The following is a 24,691-nucleotide window of genomic DNA, read 5'->3' as shown; positions in this document are numbered from 1 at the left end:
TTATGAAATATATTAAATGCTTCTTTAGTCTCTTATGGTTTTTCAGAGTCAGAATAAGTCCCCAATACCCCAAGTTTATCTCCCTGTGGGGTTTCTGTGTTAGAATAAGTCCCCAATACCCCAAGTTTATCTCCCTGTGGGGATTCTGTGTTAGAATAAGCCCCCAATACCCCAAGTTTATCTCCCTGTGGGGTTTCTGTGTTAGAATAAATCCCCAATACCCCAAGTTTATTTCCCTGTGGGGTTTCTGTGTTAGAATAAGTCCCCAATACCACAAGTCTATCTCCCTGTGGGGTTTCTGTGTTAGAATAAGTCCCCAATACCACAAGTCTATCTTCCTTTTGGGATACTATGTTAGAATAAGTCCCCAGTACCCCAAGTTTATCTGCCTGTTGGGTTTCAGAATCAGATGGGGGACGGTCGGGTAGCCTAGTGGTTAAAGCGTTCGCTCGTCACGTCGAAGACCCGGGTTCGATTCCCGACATGGGTACAATGTTTGAAGCCCATTTCTGGTGTCCCGCGCCGTGATATTGCTGGAATATTGCTAAAAGCGGCGTAAAACCATACTCACTCACTCACTCAGAATCAGATGGGGTCCTCCAGTACCACATGCTTGTCTCTCTGTGAGGTCTCTGTGTCAGATGGGGTCCTCCAGTACCACATGCTTGTCTCTCTGTGAGGTCTCTGTGTCAGACGGGGTCCCCCAGTACCACATGCTTTTTTCTCTGTGAGGTCTCTGTGTCAGACGGGGTCCTCCAGTACCACATGCTTGTCTCTCTGTGAGGTCTCTGTGTCAGACGGGGTCCCCCAGTACCACATGCTTGTCTCTCTGTGAGGTCTCTGTGTCAGACGGGGTCCCCCAGTACCACATGCTTGTCTCTCTGTGAGGTCTCTGTGTCAGACGGGGTCCCCCTAGGACCACATGCTTGTCTCTCTGTGAGGTCTCTGTGTCAGACGGGGTCCCCCAGTACCACATGCTTTTCTCTCTGTGAGGTCTCTGTGTCAGACGGGGTCCTCCAGTACCACATGCTTGTCTCTCTGTGAGGTCTCTCTGTCAGACGGGGTCCCCCAGTACCACATGCTTTTCTCTCTGTGAGGTCTCTGTGTCAGACGGGGTCCTCCTGTACCACATGCTTGTCTCTCTGTGAGGTCTCTGTGTCAGACGGGGTCCCCCAGTACCACATGCTTGTCTCTCTGTGAGGTCTCTGTGTCAGACGGGGTCCCCCAGTACCACATGCTTGTCTCACTGTGAGGTCTCTGTGTCAGACGGGGTCCCCCTAGGACCACATGCTTGTCTCTCTGTGAGGTCTCTGTGTCAGACAGGGTCCTCCTCTACCACATGCTTGTCTCTCTGTGAGGTCTCTGTGTCAGACGGGGTCCCCCAGTACCACATGCTTTTCTCTCTGTGAGGTCTCTGTGTCAGACGGGGTCCTCCAGTACCACATGCTTGTCTCTCTGTGAGGTCTGTGTGTCAGATGGGGTCCTCCAGTACCACATGCTTGTCTCTCTGTGAGGTCTCTGTGTCAGACGGGGTCCCCCAGTACCACATGCTTTTCTCTCTGTGAGGTCTCTGTGTCAGATGGGGTCCTCCAGTACCACATGCTTGTCTCTCTGTGAGGTCTCTGTGTCAGACGGGGTCCCCCTAGGACCACATGCTTGTCTCTCTGTGAGGTCTCTGTGTCAGACAGGGTCCTCCTCTACCACATGCTTTTCTCTCTGTGAGGTCTCTGTGTCAGACGGGGTCCCCCAGTACCACATGCTTGTCTCTCTGTGAGGTCTCTGTGTCAGACGGGGTCCTCCAGTACCACATGCTTGTCTCTCTGTGAGGTCTCTGTGTCAGACGGGGTCCTCCTGTAGCACATGCTTGTCTCTCTGTGAGGTCTCTGTGTCAGACGGGGTCCTCCTGTACCACATGCTTGTCTCTCTGTGAGGTCTCTGTGTCAGACGGGGTCCTCCAGTACCACATGCTTGTCTCTCTGTGAGGTCTCTGTGTCAGACGGGGTCCTCCTCTACCACATGCTTGTCTCTCTGTGAGGTCTCTGTGTCAGATGGGGTCCTCCTGTACCACATGCTTGTCTCTCTGTGAGGTCTCTGTGTCAGACGGGGTCCTCCTGTACCACATGCTTGTCTCTCTGTGAGGTCTCTGTGTTAGACGGGGTCCTCCAGTACCACATGCTTGTCTCTCTGTGAGGTCTCTGTGTCAGACGGGGTCCTCCATACCACATGCTTGTCTCTCTGTGAGGTCTCTGTGTCAGACGGGGTCCTCCTGTAGCACATGCTTGTCTCTCTGTGAGGTCTCTGTGTCAGACGGGGTCCCCCAGTACCACATGCTTGTCTCTCTGTGAGGTCTCTGTGTCAGACAAGGTCCCCAGTACCCAGCCTTGAATCAATTCAATTCAATGGTTTATTGTATGAAAGGCCATTGGCCCATATACAAGTGAGTTACATAGACACACAGTTATACGAACAAATATTGCAGTATAGGGAGTATCAAGACAACAACAACTGAATCAGGGCTAGCTGGTCACAGTGCCTTGAATTATTGAGTTTGGCAAATCGTCTGATGTGGGCTGATATGTAGAACACTGTCTTATATGGGCCGATGTGTAGAACACTGTCTGATGGTATAATATATAGCCTACTGTCTGATGCACGGGAAATATGTAGACCATTGTCAGATGTAGGCTGATATATAGACTACTGTCTGCTGGTATGATATATAGACTACTATCTGCTGGTATGATATATAGATTACTGTCTGCTAGTATGATATATAGACTTCTGTCTGCCAGTGTGATATTTAGACTACTCTCTGCTGGTATGTTATATAGATTACTGTCTGCTGGTATGATATATAGACTGCTGTCTGCTGGTATGATAAACAGACTTCTGTCTGCTGGTATGATTTAGAGACTACTGTCTGCTGGTATGAGATATAGACTACTGTCTGCTGGTATGATATATAGATTACTGTCTGCTGGTATGATATATAGACTACTGTCTGCCGGTATGATATTTAGACTACTCTCTGCTGGTATGTTATATAGATTACTGTCTGCTGGTATGATATATAGACTGCTGTCTGCTGGTATGATATACAGACTTCTGTCTGCTGGTATGATTTAGAGACTACTGTCTGCTGGTATGAGATATAGACTACTGTCTGCTGGTATGATATATAGATTACTGTCTGCTGGTATGATATATAGACTTCTGTCTGCCGGTATGATATTTAGACTACTCTCTGCTGGTATGTTATATAGATTACTGTCTGCTGGTATGATATATAGACTGATGTCTGCTGGTATGATATACAGACTTCTGTCTGCTGGTATGATATATAGACTACTGTCTGCTGGTATGAGATATAGACTACTCTCTGCTGGTATGATATATAGATTACTGTCTGCTGGTATCATATATAGACTACTGTCTGCCGGTATGATATTTAGACTACTCTCTGCTGGTATGTTATATTGATTACTGTCTGCTGGTATATAGACTACTGTCTGCTGGTATGATATATAGCCTACTGTCTGATGCACGGGAAATATGTAGACCATTGTCTGATGTAGGCTGATATATAGACTACTGTCTGCTGGTATGATATATAGCCTACTGTCTGCTGGTATGATATATAGCCTACTGTCTGCTGGTATGATATATAGACTTCTGTCTGCCAGTATGATATTTAGACTACTGTCTGCTGGTATGATATATAGACTACTGTCTGCTGGTATGATATATAGACTACTGTCTGCTGGTATGATATATAGCCTACTGTCTGCTGGTATGATATATAGACTACTGTTTGCCGGTATGATATATAGCCTACTGTCTGCTGGTATGATATATAGCCTACTGTCTGCTGGTATGATATATAGACTACTGTCTGATGCACGGGAAATATGTAAACCATTGTCTGATGTAGGCTGATATATAGACTACTGTCTGCTGGTATGATATATAGCCTACTGTCTGCTGGTATGATATATAGACTACTGTCTGTTACAGAAGAGGACCATGGTATTTTGGTTCAGCATGATTCTTCCAAGGACAGCCGAACCGCTTTTGTCAGCAATCTGTCTTATAGTTTGGAAGAAGATCCCATCAAAGAGATGTTCATCAAGGTTTGTTTGTACATGTGACAAGCCTCTTTCATCATCAAAAGACATCTTGAGAACCATCAAAACCCAAGTCGTTGTAATTATCAAAACTGTAGGCCATTCACTTTGTTATGAATAACAGTAAATTTCACATTGTTTGTCCCTGGGATTTTTTCTGAAGCTGTATGTGTAAAAACTTCATCTCCTCCTTATTGACTATCATTACTTCATACAGAAATGTGGAGTGAAAATCGTTTTTGATCAACAAAAGCTAAAATATGTTTTCAATTTTGTTCATGTTGCGACTGCACTAAATGAGGTTTCATTTGTTGTTACTGCATATCGGCTCATCTTGCCCCCAATTGCACTTCCCGAGGTTTTATTCACGACGCATCCTAAAAGACTTGTGTCAATGGACACAAGTGTAATTATGTCAAACATTAATGGGTGATGTTAGCTCATTCAAAATGGTCACAGATTGCTTGAAATATGAGTCTTTAACCTGTTTCAACAGTGTGGAGAAGTCACGGAGGTGCGCTTGGTCCGAAACTACAAGGGCAAATCAAAGGGCTATGCCTACGTCGAGTTTAAGGATGAGGTGAGGCTTAATTGAAATATGTGATGTAGGTCTGTGTGATGTAGATCTGTGTGATGTAGATCTGTGTGATGTAGGTCTGTGTGATGTAGGTCTGTGTGATGTAGATCTCTATAATGTAGATCTGTGTGATGTAGGTCTGTGTGATGTAGGTCTACGTGATGTAGGTCTGTGTGATGTAGATCTCTATAATGTAGATCTGTGTGATGTAGATCTGTGTGATGTAGGTCTGTGTGATGTAGATCTCTATAATGTAGATCTGTGTGATGTAGATCTGTGTGATGTAGGTCTATGTGATGTAGGTCTGTTTGATGTAGGTCTTTGTGATGTAGATCTCTGTGATGTAAGTCTGTGTGATGTAGATATGTTGGATGTAGGTCTATTTGATGTAGGTCTCTTCAATGTAGATCTCTGTGATGTAGGTCTGTGTGATGTAGATCTGTGTGATGTAGGTCTGTGTGATGTAAGTCTCTGTTATGTAGGACTGTGTGACGTAGGTGTGTGGGATGTAGGTCTGTGTGATGTAGTTCTCTGTGATGTAGGTGTGTGTGATGTAGGTCTGTGTGATGTAGTTCTCTGTGATGTAGGTCTGTGTGATGTTAGTGTGTGTGATGTAGGTCTGTGGGATGTAGTTCTGTGGGATGTAGGTCTGTGGGATGTAGGTCTGTGTGATGTAGGTCTGTGTGATGTAGATCTGTGTGATGTAGGTCTGTGTGATGTAGGTCTCTTCAATGTAGATCTCTGTGATGTAGGTCTGTGTGATGTAGATCTCTCAGATGTAGAACTGTGTGATGTAGATCTGTGTGATGTAGGTCTGTGTGATGTAGGTCTCTTCAATGTAGATCTCTGTGATGTAGGTCTGTGTGATGTAGATCTCTCAGATGTAGAACTGTGTGATGTAGATCTGTGTGATGTAGGTCTCTGTGATGTAGGTCTCTTCAATGTAGATCTCTGTGATGTAGGTCTGTGTGATGTAGGTCTCTTCAATGTAGATCTCTGTGATGTAGGTCTGTGTGATGTAGGTCTGTGTGATGTAGGTCTGTGTGATGTAGGTCTGTGTGATGGAGATCTGTGTGATGTAAGTCTCTGTTATGTAGGTCTGTGTGATGTAGGTCTGTGTGATGTAGTTCTCTGTGATGTAGGTCTGTGTGATGTAGGTCTGTGTGATGTAGATCTGTGTGATGTAGGTCTGTGTGATGTAGGTCTGTGTGATGTAGATCTCTGTGTTGTAGGTCTGTGTGATGTAGATCTCTGTGATGTAGGTCTGTGTGATGTAAGTCTCTGTTATGTAGGACTGTGTGACGTAGGTGTGTGGGATGTAGGTCTGTGTCATGTAGTTCTCTGTGATGTAGGTCTGTGTGATGTAGGTCTGTGTGATGTAGTTCTCTGTGATGTAGGTCTGTGTGATGTTAATGTGTGTGATGTAGGTCTGTGGGATGTAGTTCTGTGGGATGTAGGTCTGTGTCATGTAGGTCTGTGTGATGTAGATCTGTGTGATGTAGGTCTGTGTGATGTAGGTCTGTGTGATGTAGTTCTCTGTGATGTAGGTCTGTGTGATGTAGATCTGTGTGATGTAGGTCTGTGTGATGTAGGTCTGTGTGATGTAGATCTCTGTGATGTAGGTCTGTGTGATGTAGATCTGTGTGATGTAGGTCTGTGTGATGTAAGTCTCTGTTATGTAGGACTGTGTGACGTAGGTGTGTGGGATGTAGGTCTGTGTGATGTAGTTCTCTGTGATGTAGGTGTGTGTGATGTAGGTCTGTGTGATGTAGTTCTCTGTGATGTAGGTCTGTGTGATGTTAGTGTGTGTGATGTAGGTCTGTGGGATGTAGTTCTGTGGGATGTAGGTGTGTGTCATGTAGGTCTGTGTCATGTAGGTCTGTGTGATGTAGATTTGTGTGATGTAGGTCTGTGTGATGTAGGTCTCTTCAATGTAGATCTCTGTGATGTAGGTCTGTGTGATGTAGATCTCTCAGATGTAGAACTGTGTGATGTAGATCTGTGTGATGTAGGTCTGTGTGATGTAGGTCTCTTCAATGTAGATCTCTGTGATGTAGGTCGGTGTGATGTAGATCTCTCAGATGTAGAACTGTGTGATGTAGGTCTGTGTGATGTAGGTCTCTGTGATGTAGGTCTCTTCAATGTAGATCTCTGTGATGTAGGTCTGTGTGATGTAGATCTGTGTGATGTAGGTCTGTGTGATGTAGGTCTGTGTGATGTAGGTGTGTGTGATGTAGGTCTCTTCAATGTAGATCTGTGTGATGTAGGTCTGTGTGATGTAGGTCTCTTCAATGTAGATCTCTGTGATGTAGGTCTCTGTGATGTAGATCTGTGTGATGTAGATCTGTGTGATGTAGGTCTGTGTGATGTAGGTCTCTCAGATGTAGATCTCTGTGATGTAGGTCTGTGTGATGTAGGTCTGTGTGATGTAGATCTGTGTGATGTAGGTCTGTGTGATGTAGGTCTGTGTGATGTAGTTCTCTGTGATGTAGGTCTGTGTGATGTAGGTCTCTTCAATGTAGATCTCTGTGATGTAGGTCTGTGTGATGTAGATCTGTGTGATGTAGGTCTGTGTGATGTAGGTCTTTGTGATGGAGATCTGTGTGATGTAAGTCTCTGTTATGTAGGTCTGTGTGATGTAGGTCTGTGTGATGTAGTTCTCTGTGATGTAGGTCTGTGTGATGTAGGTCTGTGTGATGTAGATCTGTGTGATGTAGGTCTGTGTGATGTAGTTCTGTGTGATGTAGGTCTCTGTGTTGTAGGTCTGTTTGATGTAAGTCTCTGTTGTGTAGGTCTGTGTGACGTAGGTGTGTGGGATGTAGGTCTGTGTGATGTAGTTCTCTGTGATGTAGGTCTGTGTGATGTAGGTCTCTTCAATGTAGATCTCTGTGATGTAAGTCTGTGTGATGTAGATCTGTGGGATGTAGGTCTGTGGGATGTAGGTCTGTGGGATGTAGGTCTCTTCAATGTAGATCTCTGTGATGTAGGTCTGTGTGATGTAGATCTGTGTGACGTAGGTGTGTGGGATGTAGGTCTGTGTGATGTAGTTCTCTGTAATGTAGGTCTGTTTGATGTAGGTCTGTGTGATGTAGGTCTGTGTGATTTAGGTCTGTGTGATGTAGATCTGTGTGATGTAAGTCTCTGTTATGTAGGTCTGGGATGTAGGTCTGTGTGATGTAGGTCTGTGTGATGTAGGTCTGTGTGAAGTAGTTCTCTTTGATGTAGGTCTGTGTGATGTAGGTCTGTGTGATGTAGATCTGTGTGATGTAGGTCTGTGTGATGTAGGTCTGTGTGATGTAGGTCTCTGTGTTGTAGGTCTGTGTGATGTAAGTCTCTGTGATGTAAGTCTCTCTTATGTAGGTCTGTGTGACGTAGGTGTGTGGGATGTAGGTCTGTGTGATGTAGTTCTCTGTGATGTAGGTCTGTGTGACATAGGTCTCTTCAATGTAGATCTCTGTGATGTTATTCTGTGTGATGTAGATATGTGGGATGTGATCTCTGAGATGTACGTCTGTGTGATGTGGGTCTGTGTGATGTAGGTCTGTGTGATGTAGATATGTGTGATGTAGGTCTGTGTGATGTAGGTCTCTTCAATGTAGATCTCTGAGATGTAGGTCTGTGTGGTGTAGGTCTGTGTGATATGGGTCTGTGTGATGTAGGTCTGTGTGATGTAGATTTTGAGATGTAGGTCTGTGTGTTGTAGGTCTGTGTGGTGTAGGTCTGTGTGATGTAGATCTCTGAGATGTAGGTCTGTGTGATGTAGGTCTGTGTGATGTAGATCTGTGTGTTGTAGGTCTGTGTGATGTAGGTCTCTGTGATGTAGATCTCTGAGATGTAGGTCTGTGTGCTGTGTGATGTAGGTCTGTGTGATGTGGGTCTGTGTGATGTAGGTCTGTGTGATGTAGGTTTATGTTATGTAGATCTGTGAGATGTAGGTCTGTGTGATGTAGATCTGTGTGATGTAGGTCTGTGTGATGTAGATCTCTGAGATGTAGGTCGGTGTGCTGTGTGATGTAGGTCTGTGTGATGTAGGTCTGTGTGATGTAGATCTGTATGATGTAGATCTTTGTGATGTAGGTCTGTGTGATGTAGGTCTGTGTGATGTAGATCTCTGTGGATACGATGACATGCATCAACGAAGTCGCCAAGCCTCACCACCTGATCCCTTTGTTCACCTCTTATGAAGGCTTGGATCTCTATGATGTAGATCTGTGCGGGGGAGACGTCAGTGATGTTGATCTGTGCGGGGGAGACGTCAGTGATGTAGATCTGTGCGGGGGAGACGTCAGTGATGTAGATCTGTGCGGGGGAGACGTCAGTGATGTAGATCTGTGCGGGGGAGACGTCAGTGATGTAGATCTGTGCGGGGGAGACGTCAGTGATGTAGATCTGTGCGGGGGAGACGTCAGTGATGTAGATCTGTGCGGGGGAGACGTCAGTGATGTAGATCTGTGCGGGGGAGACGTCAGTGATGTAGATCTGTGCGGGGGAGACGTCAGTGATGTAGATCTGTGCGGGGGAGACGTCAGTGATGTAGATCTGTGTGGGGGAGACGTCAGTGATGTAGATCTATGATGTAGATCTGTGTGGGGGAGACGTCAGTGATGTAGATCTGTGCGGGGGAGATGTCAGTGATGTAGATCTGTGCGGGGGAGACGTCAGTGATGTAGATCTGTGCGGGGGAGACGTCAGTGATGTAGATCTGTGTGGGGGAGACGTCAGTGATGTAGATCTGTGTGGGGGAGACGTCAGTGATGTAGATCTGTGTGGGGGAGACGTCAGTGATGTAGATCTATGATGTAGATCTGTGTGGGGGAGACGTCAGTGATGTAGATCTATATGGGGGAGACGTCAGTGATTTAGATCTATGTTGGGGAGACGTCAGTGATGTAGATCTGTGCGGGGGAGACGTCAGTGATGTAGATCTGTGTGGGGGAGACGTCAGTGACGTAGATCTATGCGGGGGAGATGTCAGTGACGTAGATCTGTGCGGGGGAGACGTCAGTGATGTAGATCTGTGCGGAGGAGAAGTCAGTGATGTAGATCTATGCGGGGGAGACGTCAGTGATGTAGATCTATGCGGGGGAGACGTCAGTGACGTAGATCTGTGTGGGGGAGACGTCAGTGATGTAGATCTGTGTGGGGGAGACGTCAGTGATGTAGATCTGTGTGGGGGAGACGTCAGTGATGTAGATCTATGATGTAGATCTGTGTGGGGGAGACGTCAGTGATGTAGATCTGTGCGGGGGAGACGTCAGTGATGTAGATCTGTGTGGGGGAGACGTCAGTGATGTAGATCTGTGTGGGGGAGACGTCAGTGATGTAGATCTGTGTGGGGGAGACGTCAGTGATGTAGATCTGTGCGGGGGAGACGTCAGTGATGTAGATCTATGTGGGGGAGACGTCAGTGATTTAGATCTATGTTGGGGAGACGTCAGTGATGTAGATCTATGTGGGGGAGACGTCAGTGATTTAGATCTATGTGGGGGAGACGTCAGTGATGTAGATCTATGTTGGGGAGACGTCAGTGATTTAGATCTATGTCTGGGAGACGTCAGTGATTTAGATCTATGTGGGGGAGACGTAAGTGATGTAGATCTGTGTGGGGGAGACGTCAGTGACGTAGATCTATGTGGGGGAGACGTCAGTGACGTAGATCTATGCGGGGGAGATGTCAGTGACGTAGATCTGTGAGGGGGAGACGTCAGTGATGTAGATCTGTGCGGGGGAGACGTCAGTAATGTAGATCTATGCGGGGGAGACGTCAGTGATGTAGATCTATGTGGGGGAGACGTCAGTGATGTAGATCTGTGCGGGGGAGACGTCAGTGATGTAGATCTGTGCGGGGGAGACGTCAGTGATGTAGATCTGTGTGGGGGAGACGTCAGTGATGTAGATCTGTGCGGGGGAGACGTCAGTGATGTAGATCTGTGCGGGGGAGACGTCAGTGATGTAGATCTGTGCGGGGGAGACGTCAGTGATGTAGATCTGTGCGGGGGAGACGTCAGTGATGTAGATCTGTGCGGGGGAGACGTCAGTGATGTAGATCTGTGTGGGGGAGACGTCAGTGATGTAGATCTGTGTGGGGGAGACGTCAGTGATGTTGATCTGTGCGGGGGAGACGTCAGTGATGTAGATCTGTGCGGGGGAGACGTCAGTGATGTAGATCTATGATGCTCTTCTTTGAGGAATGTGTCGGTGTCTACTCACTGATACATTCTCAAGAGAAAGTCCTTGTTGTTTTCTGTTTTACAGTTTTGTGTACTTGAAGCCCTGAAATTGGACCGAGAGTTGATAGAAGGCCGGCCGATGTATGTCTCCAAGTGTGAAGACAGATCAGCGGCCAGATCCAAGCCACAGTTTAAGGTGATTCATAGTTTCATAGTGTCTGTGAAACAATCTGTTGTGATTAAATTCTGTCGTTAGCGATTTCCTATTTCCATATAGCTTTTTTCTGACATTACATTTAGGCTAGTGTTTGAAGTCTGGCCTTGAGAAGTTCTGGTATTTGTCTCACTATGTCCATGGTGTCTGTGTTTCAGTTTGCAATGGAGATCGAAAAGAACAAGCTGTTTGTGAAAGGTCTCCCCTTCACTTGCAACAAGGAGGCTGTGACCAACATCTTCAGCCAGGTGAGTCCCGCGACAACACTCACTCACTCACTCAATCACACAGCGGGTTCTGAGTGAGTGAGTGAGTGAGTAACATATCTGATGAAGACTTTGAGTAATGGGGGACAGGGATGGACAAAATGTCTGTGCCTCCAAAGTGTGATGAGCAGAGTTATGTCCCCTAGACATGGCTGGATCCTATGATCATTGTTTCGAATCCCAGACTTGCCCTTGTTTTATAAGCACCATTCATGGGCTTCACCAAAAAGTGGTGGACATTTATGACCTGCATCAGTGAAGGTTATTCTGGGGGGCACGGGGGGGCACGGGTGGCTCAGTTGTCTAAGGCACCGCGATTCGCTGTGCAGAGTTGCGTCCCTTGAGCACGCCAGAAATCCCGGTTCAGCCCGATTATGTTTCTAGGTTTGTCAGCACCATACCCGTGCTCGTGGGTTTCACCGAAAGTGGTAAACGTCTGAGACCTGCATCACTTCAGGCTTTTCCTCCCACATTAAGCTGACACGCCGTGATATAACTGGAATACTGTTAAAAGCGGCGTTAAACCCAACTCACTCACACTCACTCTAAATTATTCTGACACCCTGTGAAATAATAGAAATAACTCAAAATGGCACAAAATCCAACAGGTCCATTAACTGATTGTCATGTTTCCTCCTCAGCATGGCAAAGTGAAGGACGTTCGTCTTGTCACCTACAGGAGCGGTTCATCTAAAGGGATCGCGTACGTTGAATACGAAACAGAGGTAAGGGAAGGTAACCCATCTTTGAGAGGCACGTCTGAGGAGACTGTGTATGTAGGAGACATCTGCATCATTTCAATAATTATCACAGGTTATTCCTACTTCACATTGATCGAATGTTTGTCATCCTGTATCATTGCTTGTCAGGACGAGGCAACACAAGCCGTGATGAAGACGGACGGACTCCTGGTGGGGGAGCATACGCTATCGGTGGCCATCAGCAACCCCCCTCCCCGTAAACAGCCCGAGGCACGGAGGGGGGAGGAGTTCGAACGCACGCCGTCCCTGGGGAGTGGCAAGAAGGAAACTGACCAGTCAGTAAATTTTGTTCATTCATTTTAGTTCCTCGTGGAGATTCCGGGTTAAAATTGGTCCCTAGCAACCTATGCTGGTAGTAAGAGGCAACTGTTTGTTTGTATGTTTGTTGTTTAACGCCGCACTCAGCAATATTCCAGCTATATGATGGCGGTCTGTAAATAATCAAGTCTGGACCAGACAATCCAGTGATTGACATCATGAACATTGATCTACGCAATTGGGATACAATGACATGCATCAACCAAGTCAGCGAGCCTGACCACCCGATCCCGTTAGTCGCCTCTTACGACAAGCATAGTCTCCATGGGTTGCCGACGACCTATTCTTCCCCGGATCTTCACGGGTCCAATGGATTGGGCAGTCAGGTTGTGTGTCCTCACACCCAGACGTCATGGATCACTGGATTATCTCGTCTGGTCGGAGTTGATTATTTACAAGCAGGCATTACGTAGCTGAAATATTGCCGAGAGTGCCATTAAACAACAAACAGATCATCCAGCCGAGATATTGCTGCTGCTTCCCGCATCTGTATGTCACCGGGGTGACACGATAGTCAGGTCACGATATCGAATCTTTACGACAAACTGTGTGGAAAATTCTGGACCATAAATATTTCAGAGCAGGTTGAAAAGGAAAAGCTAGCTGTAGCCACATGTTTAGGGATGCTATTTTTAAGTTGTGAACTTTAATTACATTTTGTAATATTTGAGTGACAAAAATGCTGGGGGGGGGTCATCAAATGAGTAATGTATTGTAGCAAGTGTGTCATCTTGCATGGATACAAAAAAATGTTTTGTGTATATAAACTCACGATGCACCAATGTATCGTTTGACCCCAAGAATATACGATTGATTCATGTAAAAGCACCTTTCAATCAAGTTATGATAGGAGTTGAAATATCACCACCCTCCATTGCCAGTCATCCCATTAAACTCTGACACAACACATGGATGTTCCAGGCGAGGAAAGGTCAGGACTCAGGTGGCGCTCGTCCCGAGATCTGTGAAGCGAGGTCCATCATCGTCCACCATCAGTGCCGACTCCAACTCCACCAATGGCCAGCAGTCTGACAAGTCAACAGCCGGGATGAGCAACGCAGACTTCAGGAGCATGTTGCTACAGAAGTAGGAACACAACCGGATTACCTGAAGCACCACAGGCTGAACACCTTCATTTGTCTGTTTGTTCCATTCAAGACATTGCTTGGTTTTTATCCAGTAAGAATACTCTTGAATGTTACATATGTAGACCTGTGCAATCGGTCTGTTCAGTAGCATGGAGTGAAGAAGGAGCTGACACTCACAGGTCACAGGTTTGAAGGTGGTTTCTCATCTGTTTCCTTTTCTTTACGCCCCAGTATCGTGAGTGAACTGACGTGGATCAGCTGAGACCCGCCAGACTCGAATCACATGACGAGATGTCTCCACTCACCCAGTCTTCATCACAACTTGGATGAGATGTTTATAATGTAATCTCTGAAACTGACAGCGTGAACGTCATTTTCTGGGTCCCATTTTCTGTACATTTCTAATCAATGTATATTATGTGAATAAACATCTTTTCTTAACTGGTCTAAACTTTTATAAGTGGGTCCAGTTATGAAGTCATTGTGTCCTGCTGGGATCCAGCCGATATTCGATGGTTTGGACCTCTGATGTACCATGCATGTACCCCATGTTGGTCCTCTGCCTGATGGCCTGTATGTATGTACCATGGTGGACGTCTGATGGCCTGTATGTATGTACCGCGTTGGACGTCTGATGGCCCGTTTGTATGTACCGCGTTGGACGTCTGATGGCCAGTATGTACCGTGTTGGACGTCTGATGGCCAGTATGTACCGTGTTGGACGTCTGATGGCCCGTATGTATGTACCGTGTTGGACGTCTGATGGCCAGTATGTACCGTGTTGGACGTCTGATGGCCCGTATGTATGTACCGCGTTGGACGTCTGATGGCCGGTATGTATGTACCGTGTTTGACGTCTGATGGCCCGTACGTATGTACCGCGTTGGACGTCTGATGGCCGGTATGTATGTACCGTGTTGGACGTCTGATGGCCCCTATGTACCGTGTTGGACGTCTGATGGCCCGTATGTATGTACCGTGTTGGACGTCTGATGGCCTGTATGTATGTACCATGTTGGACGTCTGATGGCCCGTATGTATGTACCGCGTTGGACGTCTGATGGCCCGTATGTATGTACCGTGTTGGACGTCTGATGGCCCGTATGTGCTGTGTTTGACGTCTGATGGCCCGTATGTATGTACCATGGTGGATGTCTGATGGCCAGTATGTATGTACCGTGTTGGACGTCTGATGGCCCGTATGTATGTACCGTGTTGGACGTCTGATGGCCTGTATGTATGTACCGTGTTGGACGTCTGATGGCCCGTATGTATGTACCGTGTTGGACGTCTGATGGCCTGTATGTATGTACCGTGTTGGACGTCTGATGGCCCGTATGTATGTACCGTGTTGGACGTCTGATGGCCCGTATGTATGTACCGTGTTTGACGTCTGATGGCCTGTATGTATGTACCGTGTTGGACGTCTGATGGCCTGTATGTATGTACCATGGTGGATGTCTGAATTATCTATGTCAGACCTGTGCAGGTCAGAAGCTGTCAACAAAATCAATGTCAAATATATATTTATTTCCATATGTACAAAATCTGAAGTTGAGGAAGGGAGAGCACTTCCTCTGCAGGGCTCCATGGACGATGAACAGAGTTACTCTCAATGTTGAAGCTTGGTACAATGCTTTATGTAATTAGTACACATTCTGAGTGAGTGAGAGTTTGGTTTTACGCTGCTTTTAGCAATACTCCAGCAATATCACGGCGGGAACACCAAAAATGAGCTTCACACATTGTACCCATGCCAGGAATGGAACCCAGGTCTTCGACGTGACGGAGTAATCAGTGATAGCACATAGTTTGACTCTTGACCCTGGCAGTGACAATTCACAGGATATCCATATTTATCATATAATGGGTAGGTTTCTCGGCAGGATAAAGCCAACGGATAAAAACGATATCCGTTGGGGTCATATGCGGATAGAGATGCAAATATCAAAGGTCAAGTAGGGACTACTTTCACCGTTTATAAACAAACATGGCGTCGCCCTCGACATTCGGCGATCGAGTCAGAATTAACCAACTGGAATCTGGATAAACTACAGGGATAATTGCTATCATTATCAAAAGAACAGTCTTTTATACTGAAAATCAGTGTCTAACTGTTACGTAGCTAAGGCATTTTATAAGTTTTGGCAACTTTGGAGATATAAATTTCGAAACAATTTTGCGAGGGCACGAGGCCTAGCCAAGCGGGATCAGTAGCCATATCTGTGCTTGTAGACCTCTGCGGCTTGAAACCTTCTCCACAAATTAAAATAGTTGGATTTGGCCGAAATATGTTTGAATTGTTACCTTGTTTCGTTTTGTCGCTGTGTATACATCTGACTACACTTCTAAACATTATGACAGGACAGACCGACTGTCAACAACGTCTGACCGTGGCCGTGACGCCTCATAGACTAGGGTTAAAGTAGCTTCCCTTAGACAAAGGGCAGTAACTCTAGCGGACAGACCGATGGATTGCCGCAAAGGCAATTAAAAACAATTGTTGTTTTGCGTATATGTTGCTTCGCCACTGTATAAGAAACAGATTTCAGTTGGAACTATATTGGCTACTGTCACTGTCCGACCGACACATCACTTGCCCTGTGACGTAACAAATATTAATGCGCGCATTCCAGGAAAACTCGTAATGTTTGTGAGAGAGGGAAAGCGATTTTGAAGCACAGAATTAAAGAATGACATTATATGATAAAGAGGTTATCACGCTTTAGTGTTTGGGGATGGTAAATATCCTGTATTAGGAATAAAAACTATGTATTTAGCTCGCAAAGGCTCACTAAATACAATGTTTATTCCTAATGCAGGATATTTACCATCCCCAAACACACTCGCGTGATAACCTCTATGTAATTTCTAGTGTTTGAATGACCACTCGCATTTTTCACATTTCATTCATGCTCGCATTAATTTCAAGATTTACAGTATATCAACCCAGAACACAAACAAGACGGTGGTGAACCTGATTCACATCTTCATCCTTTCTGTAGTTCTGACAGCGACATGAGTGAGTGTAAACTGCTGGCTGGATGGTCAGACAATTGTTTCTCTATGGACATTAACTGTGGGAGCACCTGGTCTCAGCTTGCTGGTGTTACATAATCTGACTACATTGAATATGCAGGAACATCAATCCTACCCAGAGAATATTCCTAGGAGATAAATAGTATTTTGTATCTTACATGTTATGAATATTCTCTTCAATACAAAGTCATTGTTATCAATATCTGTTTTGATCTTTTCAACAAAAAGCACCATGTTTGAAACATCCATTGTAAATGCTGTGGCAGGTCCCAATGACCGCAGGTCCCAATGACCGCAGCTCCCGATCACAGTGGCACCACAGACCTGGGCCTCATCACTGCCTTCAAGAAGGCGTACAGCAAACACACACAGATGTTGATGAGGAGGAACTCCACAGGGCCAGCTCCCAGCCACAGTCGCAGGAAGATGTAGAGGATGCCCAGGTAGATGAGGGTCTGGTAACTTGCCAGGAACCGCAGACTGAGTCGCGGTTGGCGAAGAGCCTCGGCAGTTGTCTTCGAGGTCGGAGACTTGAGCATGTGATGAGGTCGGAGGGGTGGGGCGAGGTACACCTGGGCCATGCGTCCCACAAGATCCTGGCGGCAGTACAGACTGTTGATCTGCCCACAGAACTGAAGGGGAAATAAGTGCAGTTACATTTAATGGCAACACAATGAGCTTCAAACAAACAGGATGTGAATACACATTTAATACATCTGTGTTGTCACAGGACAACACAACTTTAGTTAAGTGAGTTAAGCCACCTATGTTGGTCAGTGAAAGGGTTCAACAGGTCCTGTGAGTATTCTGTGAGTATTCTGTGAGTATCCTGTGAGTATTCTGTGATCTATAAGAGTTATAAGTGTCTGTACCTGGCAGTTGATGAAGGAACAAAACTGGTGCAGGATGCGGACGAGGGTTGCATTCTCAAAGCTCCTGATTGGCTGCAGGTCGGGGTCTCCCTGGTAGGTGATGTCAAACTTCCGCAATCCATTCACAACCTGCCACAGACACACGCATGCAAGTCAGTGAGTTGTATAATGACACACAATCACAAATGTCATGTCTTTGAAAGGCATTGAGAAGTGACACACATAAGGAAGAGTATTTATGTATGTCAACTTCTTTATTATGAGAATATCATTTTTCTTAATAATATTTTTATCAGAATGTATACTCCTTCAGTTGAATATATGCTATGAGGCAGAGAGCATATATACCCATGGAAAATAGTTAAGCAACACCCGTATATTTTCAGACCAGGAAACTTTAATGAACTAGTGCATGAAATGTGTAAAGGATCTCCATACCAAATAAATTATATTGTGAAAAGAAAGGGTTAAGGAGGAACATAGCCAAGACTATCATGAAATAATGTGGGTTTTTTTTAAAATGTTACAGATTTGGAAAATGACTTAATTTCATCCCAAAAAAATCTTTTACATATTTCATGCACTAGTTCATTAAAGTTGCTCAGTCTGAGAATATACGGGTGCTGCTTAACTAATTTCCATGTGTATATATATGTACCTGTAAGAACAACAAAAGTAGTAAGATAACAAAGGTGGATTGTCCTGTCCATTCTATTACCTGTCAGTGCTATTTACCCCCAGCCTCCCGTTTGCCCATTACCAATCAGTCATACTTAAGTCCTGGCTTCCAGTTGTCCATCATAATCATCTGTCAGTGCTATTTACCCCCAGCCTCCCGTTTGCCCATTACCAATCAGTCATACTTAAGTCCTGGCTTCCAGTTGTCCATCATAATCATCTGTCAGTGCTATTTACCCCCAGCCTCCCGTTTGCCCATTACTAAACAGTGATACTTAAGTCCTGGCTTCCAGTTGTCCCCCCAGCCTCCCGTTTGCCTATTACCAATCAGTCATACTTAAGTCCTGGCTTCCAGTTGTCCATCATAATCATCTGTCAGTGCTATTTACCCCCAGCCTCCCGTTTGCCCATTACTAAACAGTGATACTTAAGTCCTGGCTTCCAGTTGTCCATCATAATTATCTGTCAGTGCTATTTACTGTTAAGTTCTACTTGTCTATTGCTAATCCACTAGCGCCAATTATCTGTTGTCTTCCCTTGTTAAGTTTCCACCTTTGTTATTTTATTACTTTTGTTGTTCTTACAGGTACATATTAGGGCTGGGACGGGTAACTCGGGTACCTGGGTCGGGTGGGTACCGAGTAGGGCCTGGGTACCCACAGGACTATCCGGAACCGTGGTTAGTCACATGATATATTGTTAAATGACAAAAATTATCTAGAACTCTATGGTTACACTACAAGTCACTAATGTTTGCATTTCTTTCTGACGATGCAACCATTCCTTTTGACTTTTCATATGGTTGAATAAAGATATAACTTGAGTCAACTTCAGTGTATGCATGACCAGATTGTTTAATACATGTATCTAAATACGTTTTGCCAGGGCTATGGTAAAAAATGCCCAATCGGACATTTTGTACGTATCTCTTGGGACCTACAGCAGGTACCCGGGTAGGGTCGGGTAATAGGGGGGTGGGTACCCGGATAGTAAATTCGGACTCGTCCAAGCCATAGTACATATATATATGCTCTCTGCTTCATAGCATTCATTCACCTGATGAAGGCGTAAGTATATACTCCCAAACGTTGTGTACCTCAAAATATAGAAGTTGACATCCATAAATACTCTTCTTTATGTGTGTCACTTCTAAACGGGTGGCTAAACAGAAATTCTAACCCAGATCTTCAATAACACTCTGACATGACTCAAAGAACCATGACAGGTCTGTGTAATAAACCAACAACATCATGACAGGTGGCATGCCGCCTTCATCGGCATTTCAACAGAGTGGGTGGTGACACCACAAACTTGGAGCCTGGAACTGAATCCAAGTCTGGTCTCGGGTCATGACAGTAAACACTTGAAGGACTCAGCCCTGACATGACGGTATGTGCCAGCGGCCAGCTGTCAGTGGATGATGGTGTGAATAACATACACACCTGATATTTGCCATGTTCTGTGAGAACGGGGCCGTGGTTGGTCTCGATACAGTCGGGCGTGGTGGGCTCCGTCAACAGACTATTCTGTAGGCTGACATCAGCGGGCAGCGTCATGTCCTGGAGGTCATCAGGCAGAGTGATCTGAAACATCACGTGGCAACTCTTGCACACAATCAGACAACGTGCACTGCTTGGCAGTTAAAAGAAGTTTATTGATCATACTTGAGTCATATCTATACAAGGGTGGGCATACTTGAGTCATATCTATACAAGGGTGGGCATACTTGAATCATATATCTATACAAGGGTGGGCATACTTGAATTATATATCTATACAAGGGTGGGCATACTTGAGTCATATCTATACAAGGGTGGGCATACTTGAGTCATATCTATACAAGGGTGGGCATACTTGAATTATATATCTATACAAGGGTGGGCATACTTGAATTATATATCTATACAAGGGTGGGCATACTTGAGTCATATATATACAAGGGTGGGCATACTTGAGTCATATCTATACAAGGGTGGGCATACTTGAATTATATATGTAAACAAGGGTGGGCATACTAGAATTATATATCTATACAAGGGTGGGCATACTTGAGTCATATCCATACAAGGGTGGGCATACTTGAATTATATATGTAAACAAGGGTGGGCATACTAGAATTATATATCTATACAAGGGTGGGCATACTTGAGTCATATCTATACAAGGGTGGGCATACTTGAGTCATATATCTATACAAGGGTGGGCATACTTGAATTATCTATACAAGGGTGGGCATACTTGAATTATATATCTATACAAGGGTGGGCATACTTGAGTCATATCTATACAAGGGTGGGCATACTTGAGTCATATCAATACAAGAGTGGGCATACTTGAGTCATATCTATACAAGAGTGGGCATACTTGAGTCATATCTATACAAGGGTGGGCATACTTGAGTCATATCTATACAAGAGTGGGCATACTTGAGTCATATCTATACAAGGGTGGGCATACTTGAGTTATATCAATACAAGGGTGGACACACTTGAATCATATCTATACAAGGGTGGGCATACTTGATTTTTTAGTCAGGTGTAATTGTGACACGCCAAGTAATAAAGGTATATATATCTGGGAACAGCAAAACTCAAATAAAATGTGGTACCCTGACATGACGACCTTCCCACCTAGAATATCTCAGACATGACGATCATCGTAATGCCTCTCACCTTGAATATCTCAGACATGACAATCATCGTAACGCCTCTCACCTTGAATATCTCGGACATGACGAGCATCGTAATGCCTCTCACCTTGAATATCTCGGACATGACAATCATCGTAACGCCTCTCACCTTGAATATCTCGGACATGACGAGCATCGTAATGCCTCTCACCTTGAATATCTCAGACATGACAATCATCGTAACGCCTCTCACCTTGAATATCTCTCACCTTGAATATCTCGGACATGACGATCATCGTAACGCCTCTCACCTTGAATATCTCGGACATGACGAGCATCGTAATGCCTCTCACCTTGAATATCTCGGACATGACGAGCATCAGAACGCCTCTCACCTTGAATATCTCTCGCCTTGAACATCTCGGACATGACGAGCATCGTAACGCCTCTCACCTTGAATATCTCTCACCTTGAATATCTCGGACATGACGAGCATCGTAACGCCTCTCACCTTGAATATCTCGGACATGACGATCATCGTAACGCCTCTCACCTTGAATATCTCTCACCTTGAATATCTCGGACATGACGAGCATCGTAACGCCTCTCACCTTGAATATCTCAGACATGACGAGCATCGTAACGCCTCTCACCTTGAATATCTCGGACATGACAGGCATCGTAACGCCTCTCACCTTGAATATCTCAGACATGACAATCATCGTAACGCCTCTCACCTTGAATATCTCTCACCTTGAATATCTCGGACATGACGAGCATCGTAACGCCTCTCACCTTGAAGATCTAAAACATTTTGACCATTGTTACACCTCGTTTGTGGTAGAAAATGTAAAACCTCTCACCTTGAATATCTCGGACAGGTTCTTCAGCGACTGGTTGAGATGCAGCAACAACTTCTTGGTGTCATTGATTTCACTGTAGCGGTTGGAATCAAAGAAGATTGAGGCAAGCCATGCTCCGAAGCCCCGCCTCCTTGGCTTGGGCGTGGCCTGCTGGGTGGCGGTGGCCTCTCGTGCCAGGATCAGCTGATGTATAAGTTCACCGATCTGAAATGGAAGGAGCACGTCACTGTCACACAATGAGGATGTGTATGTTGTCAACACTGCAACCGTAAATAATTGAGCTAGCTGTCGGTGTATGAAGACACCCAACCCTACCACAAACTGTAAGTCACTGTGCCAGACCAACTGATTCAGGAAGACGTATTCCAACTCTGGTGGTGGACTTAGATATGTCCTCTGTGACTGGCCATTGGATATTTCAGGGGAGCTGGGATTTTATTATAAAAAAAACCAGTTGTCCAAAGAAAATGCTTGAAATATATAATTATGTTTCAAACTGTTGGAGAAAATAGAAATTGCATACAACAATTTGTTTTTTTTACAATAAAATGATTATATAACCCTATCCTGACGAATTTGCTTACCTCTTCCCAAAACGTAGTGGAAACTCTTGCGCAGTGTTCTCAATGAACAGAAAACATCTCATTCAAACGCACCATCTCAAGTGCAAACACACCTTAACATGTGATCACTGGTTTAACTGACACATGAAGTGGTTTAACTGACACATGAAGTGGTTTAACTGACACATGAAGTGGTTTAACTGACACATGAAGTGTTGTTACTGACACATGAAGTGGTGTAACTGACACATGAAGTGGTTTAACTGACACATGAAGTGGTGCAACTGACACATGAAGTGGTGTAACTGACCCATGAAGTGTTGTAACTGACACATGAAGTGGTTTAACTGACACATGAAGTGTTGTAACTGACACATGAAGTGGTGTAACTGACACATAAAGTGTTGTAACTGACACATGAAGTGGTGTAACTGACACATGAAGTGTTGTAACTGACACATGAAGTGGTGTAACTGACACATGAAGTGGTGTAACTGACACATGAAGTGGTGTAACTGACACATGAAGTGTTGTAACTGACACATGAAGTGTTGTAACTGACACATGAAGTGTTGTAACTGACACATGAAGTGGTGTAACTGACACATGAAGTGTTGTAACTGACACATGAAGTGGTTTAACTGACACATGAAGTGGTGTAACTGACACATGAAGTGGTGTAACTGACACATGAAGTGTTGTAACTGACACATGAAGTGGTGTAACTGACACATGAAGTGTTGTAACTGACACATGAAGTGGTTTAACTGACACATGAAGTGGTGTAACTGACACATGAAGTGGTGTAACTGACACATGAAGTGTTGTAACTGACACATGAAGTGTTGTAACTGACACATGAAGTGTTGTAACTGACACATGAAGTGTTGTAACTGACACATGAAGTGGTTTAACTGACACATGAAGTGTTGTAACTGACACATGAAGTGTTGTAACTGACACATGAAGTGTTGTAACTGACACATGAAGTGTTGTAACTGACATATGAAGTGGTTTAACTGACACATGAAGTGGTGTAACTGACACATGAAGTGGTGTAACTGACACATGAAGTGGTTTAACTGACACATGAAGTGGTGTAACTGACACATGAAGTGTTGTAACTGACACATGAAGTGTTGTAACTGACACATGAAGTGTTGTAACTGACACAAGAAGTGGTGTAACGGACACATGAAGAGGCTGCAGTGGTTTCACTAACCTGGCTGTGCATCCTCTCCCCGAACAGAGGCACATATTGGAAGCCCGGCGCCTCGAGGTCGGCCAGGTGCGGGGGTAATGAGGGCAGCAGGTGTGGGGGCAGGTGATCGGAGGACAGGTAGCTGGCGCCCAGGTCTGACATCGGCATGCGGGTGGCGCGGTACGACCAACTCTCACCTGTAACAGAGCATTCAACATATGAAAGTTCCATCTTTTTTCGCTGCAAGCAACACTGAGATACTGTCTTTTGTCTGATAACTGAGTTTCTTTTTAGACATTGAAAAGCAAATATATTCTTGAAACCTTGTGTTTGATCATTTAAGCCAGATGTAGATAGCACAGACTCAAGTAAAGTGTTCTGGGTGAGATGTGTCACAATGTTACTGAAGAATAACAGCAGATCATGTGTGTCTCCTAGCCTACCTCTGAAGATCATCTCTGCAAGGTTTGGCAGACACAGCACCTGGAACACACAAAGCAGCAACATTAGGTGTGTGTGAGTGTGTGTTGTATATTGTTGTGTGTGTGTATATGTGTATGTATGTGTGTGGTGTTTACATTAATGAGTGTGTGTTTATGTGTGTGTGTCTGTCTGTTTAGTGCGTGTGTATGTATGTGTGTATGATCTGTCTGTGGTGTGGTGTATGCATGTGTTATGTGTGTGTGGTGTGTTTTGTACATTTATGAGTGTATATGTATGTGTGTGTGATGAGATACCATGCCGCAGTTTAACACGAGTACCCCACTGAGACACAGTAAATTGACTCCATGCCGACAGGTCCTTGTTTTAGACCCTAATGCTGAGCTCCAGGCAGGGTAACCCTATAGGCACACTGTGAAGTGTGTGTTACCTTGGTAACCCTGTAGAGCATGTAGGCACACTGTGAGGTATGTGTTACCTTGGAAACCCTGTAGAGCAAGTAGGCACACTGTGAGATGTGTGTTACCTTGGTAACCCTGTAGAGCATGTAGGCACACTGTGAGGTGTGAGTTACCTTGGTAACCCTGTAGAGCATGTAGGCACATTGTGAGGTGTGTGTTACCTTGGTAACCCTATAGAGCATGTAGGCAAACTGTGAGGTGTGTGTTACCTTGGTAACCCAAAAGAGCATGTATGCACAGTGTGAGGTATGTGTTACCTTGGTAACCCTATAGAGCATGTAGGCACACTGAGGGGAGGACAGGTCGAGGCGGAACACGCGTGGCAGGAAGTGCTTGAACATCACGGTGTAGAACAGCAGGTTGTCCTCAATAAACTGACACCTGAAATACAGCAGTAGAAATGTGGGTGGTACTTCCAGCATTGTG

General features: G+C 45.0%; 2 protein-coding genes across 4 annotated transcripts in view; one reads left to right on the top strand and one right to left on the bottom strand.

Annotated features, from left to right (window-relative positions):
* Nucleotides 1-13,959, top strand: part of LOC124125098 (squamous cell carcinoma antigen recognized by T-cells 3-like) — a 51,935-nt gene extending 37,976 nt beyond the window's left edge. For both annotated transcript variants that reach the window (XM_046488424.2, XM_046488425.2), the window contains 7 exons: nucleotides 4,015-4,130; nucleotides 4,621-4,704; nucleotides 10,957-11,067; nucleotides 11,244-11,333; nucleotides 11,993-12,076; nucleotides 12,221-12,387; nucleotides 13,352-13,959. In XM_046488424.2, coding sequence (XP_046344380.2) covers nucleotides 4,015-4,130; nucleotides 4,621-4,704; nucleotides 10,957-11,067; nucleotides 11,244-11,333; nucleotides 11,993-12,076; nucleotides 12,221-12,387; nucleotides 13,352-13,520 — 821 coding nt within the window. In that variant the 3' untranslated portion in view covers nucleotides 13,521-13,959. The remainder of the gene's footprint in view (nucleotides 1-4,014; nucleotides 4,131-4,620; nucleotides 4,705-10,956; nucleotides 11,068-11,243; nucleotides 11,334-11,992; nucleotides 12,077-12,220; nucleotides 12,388-13,351) is intronic.
* Nucleotides 13,960-16,339: 2,380 nt separating this feature from the next.
* Nucleotides 16,340-24,691, bottom strand: part of LOC124126743 (sphingomyelin phosphodiesterase 4-like) — a 51,755-nt gene continuing 43,403 nt past the window's right edge. For both annotated transcript variants that reach the window (XM_048385211.1, XM_048385212.1), the window contains 7 exons: nucleotides 24,523-24,646; nucleotides 23,807-23,846; nucleotides 23,385-23,560; nucleotides 21,600-21,803; nucleotides 19,550-19,690; nucleotides 17,430-17,558; nucleotides 16,340-17,189 (listed from right to left, as the gene is read on the bottom strand). In XM_048385211.1, the coding sequence (XP_048241168.1) occupies nucleotides 16,863-17,189; nucleotides 17,430-17,558; nucleotides 19,550-19,690; nucleotides 21,600-21,803; nucleotides 23,385-23,560; nucleotides 23,807-23,846; nucleotides 24,523-24,646 (1,141 nt within the window). In that variant the 3' untranslated portion in view covers nucleotides 16,340-16,862. The remainder of the gene's footprint in view (nucleotides 17,190-17,429; nucleotides 17,559-19,549; nucleotides 19,691-21,599; nucleotides 21,804-23,384; nucleotides 23,561-23,806; nucleotides 23,847-24,522; nucleotides 24,647-24,691) is intronic.

The sequence above is a fragment of the Haliotis rufescens genome, unplaced genomic scaffold, assembly GCF_023055435.1.
Source record: "Haliotis rufescens isolate VD_foot unplaced genomic scaffold, xgHalRufe1.0.p SCAF_56, whole genome shotgun sequence".
In the NCBI taxonomy this organism is placed as follows: Eukaryota; Metazoa; Mollusca; class Gastropoda; order Lepetellida; family Haliotidae; genus Haliotis; species Haliotis rufescens.
This window is presented reverse-complemented; position numbering and strand designations above follow the sequence as displayed.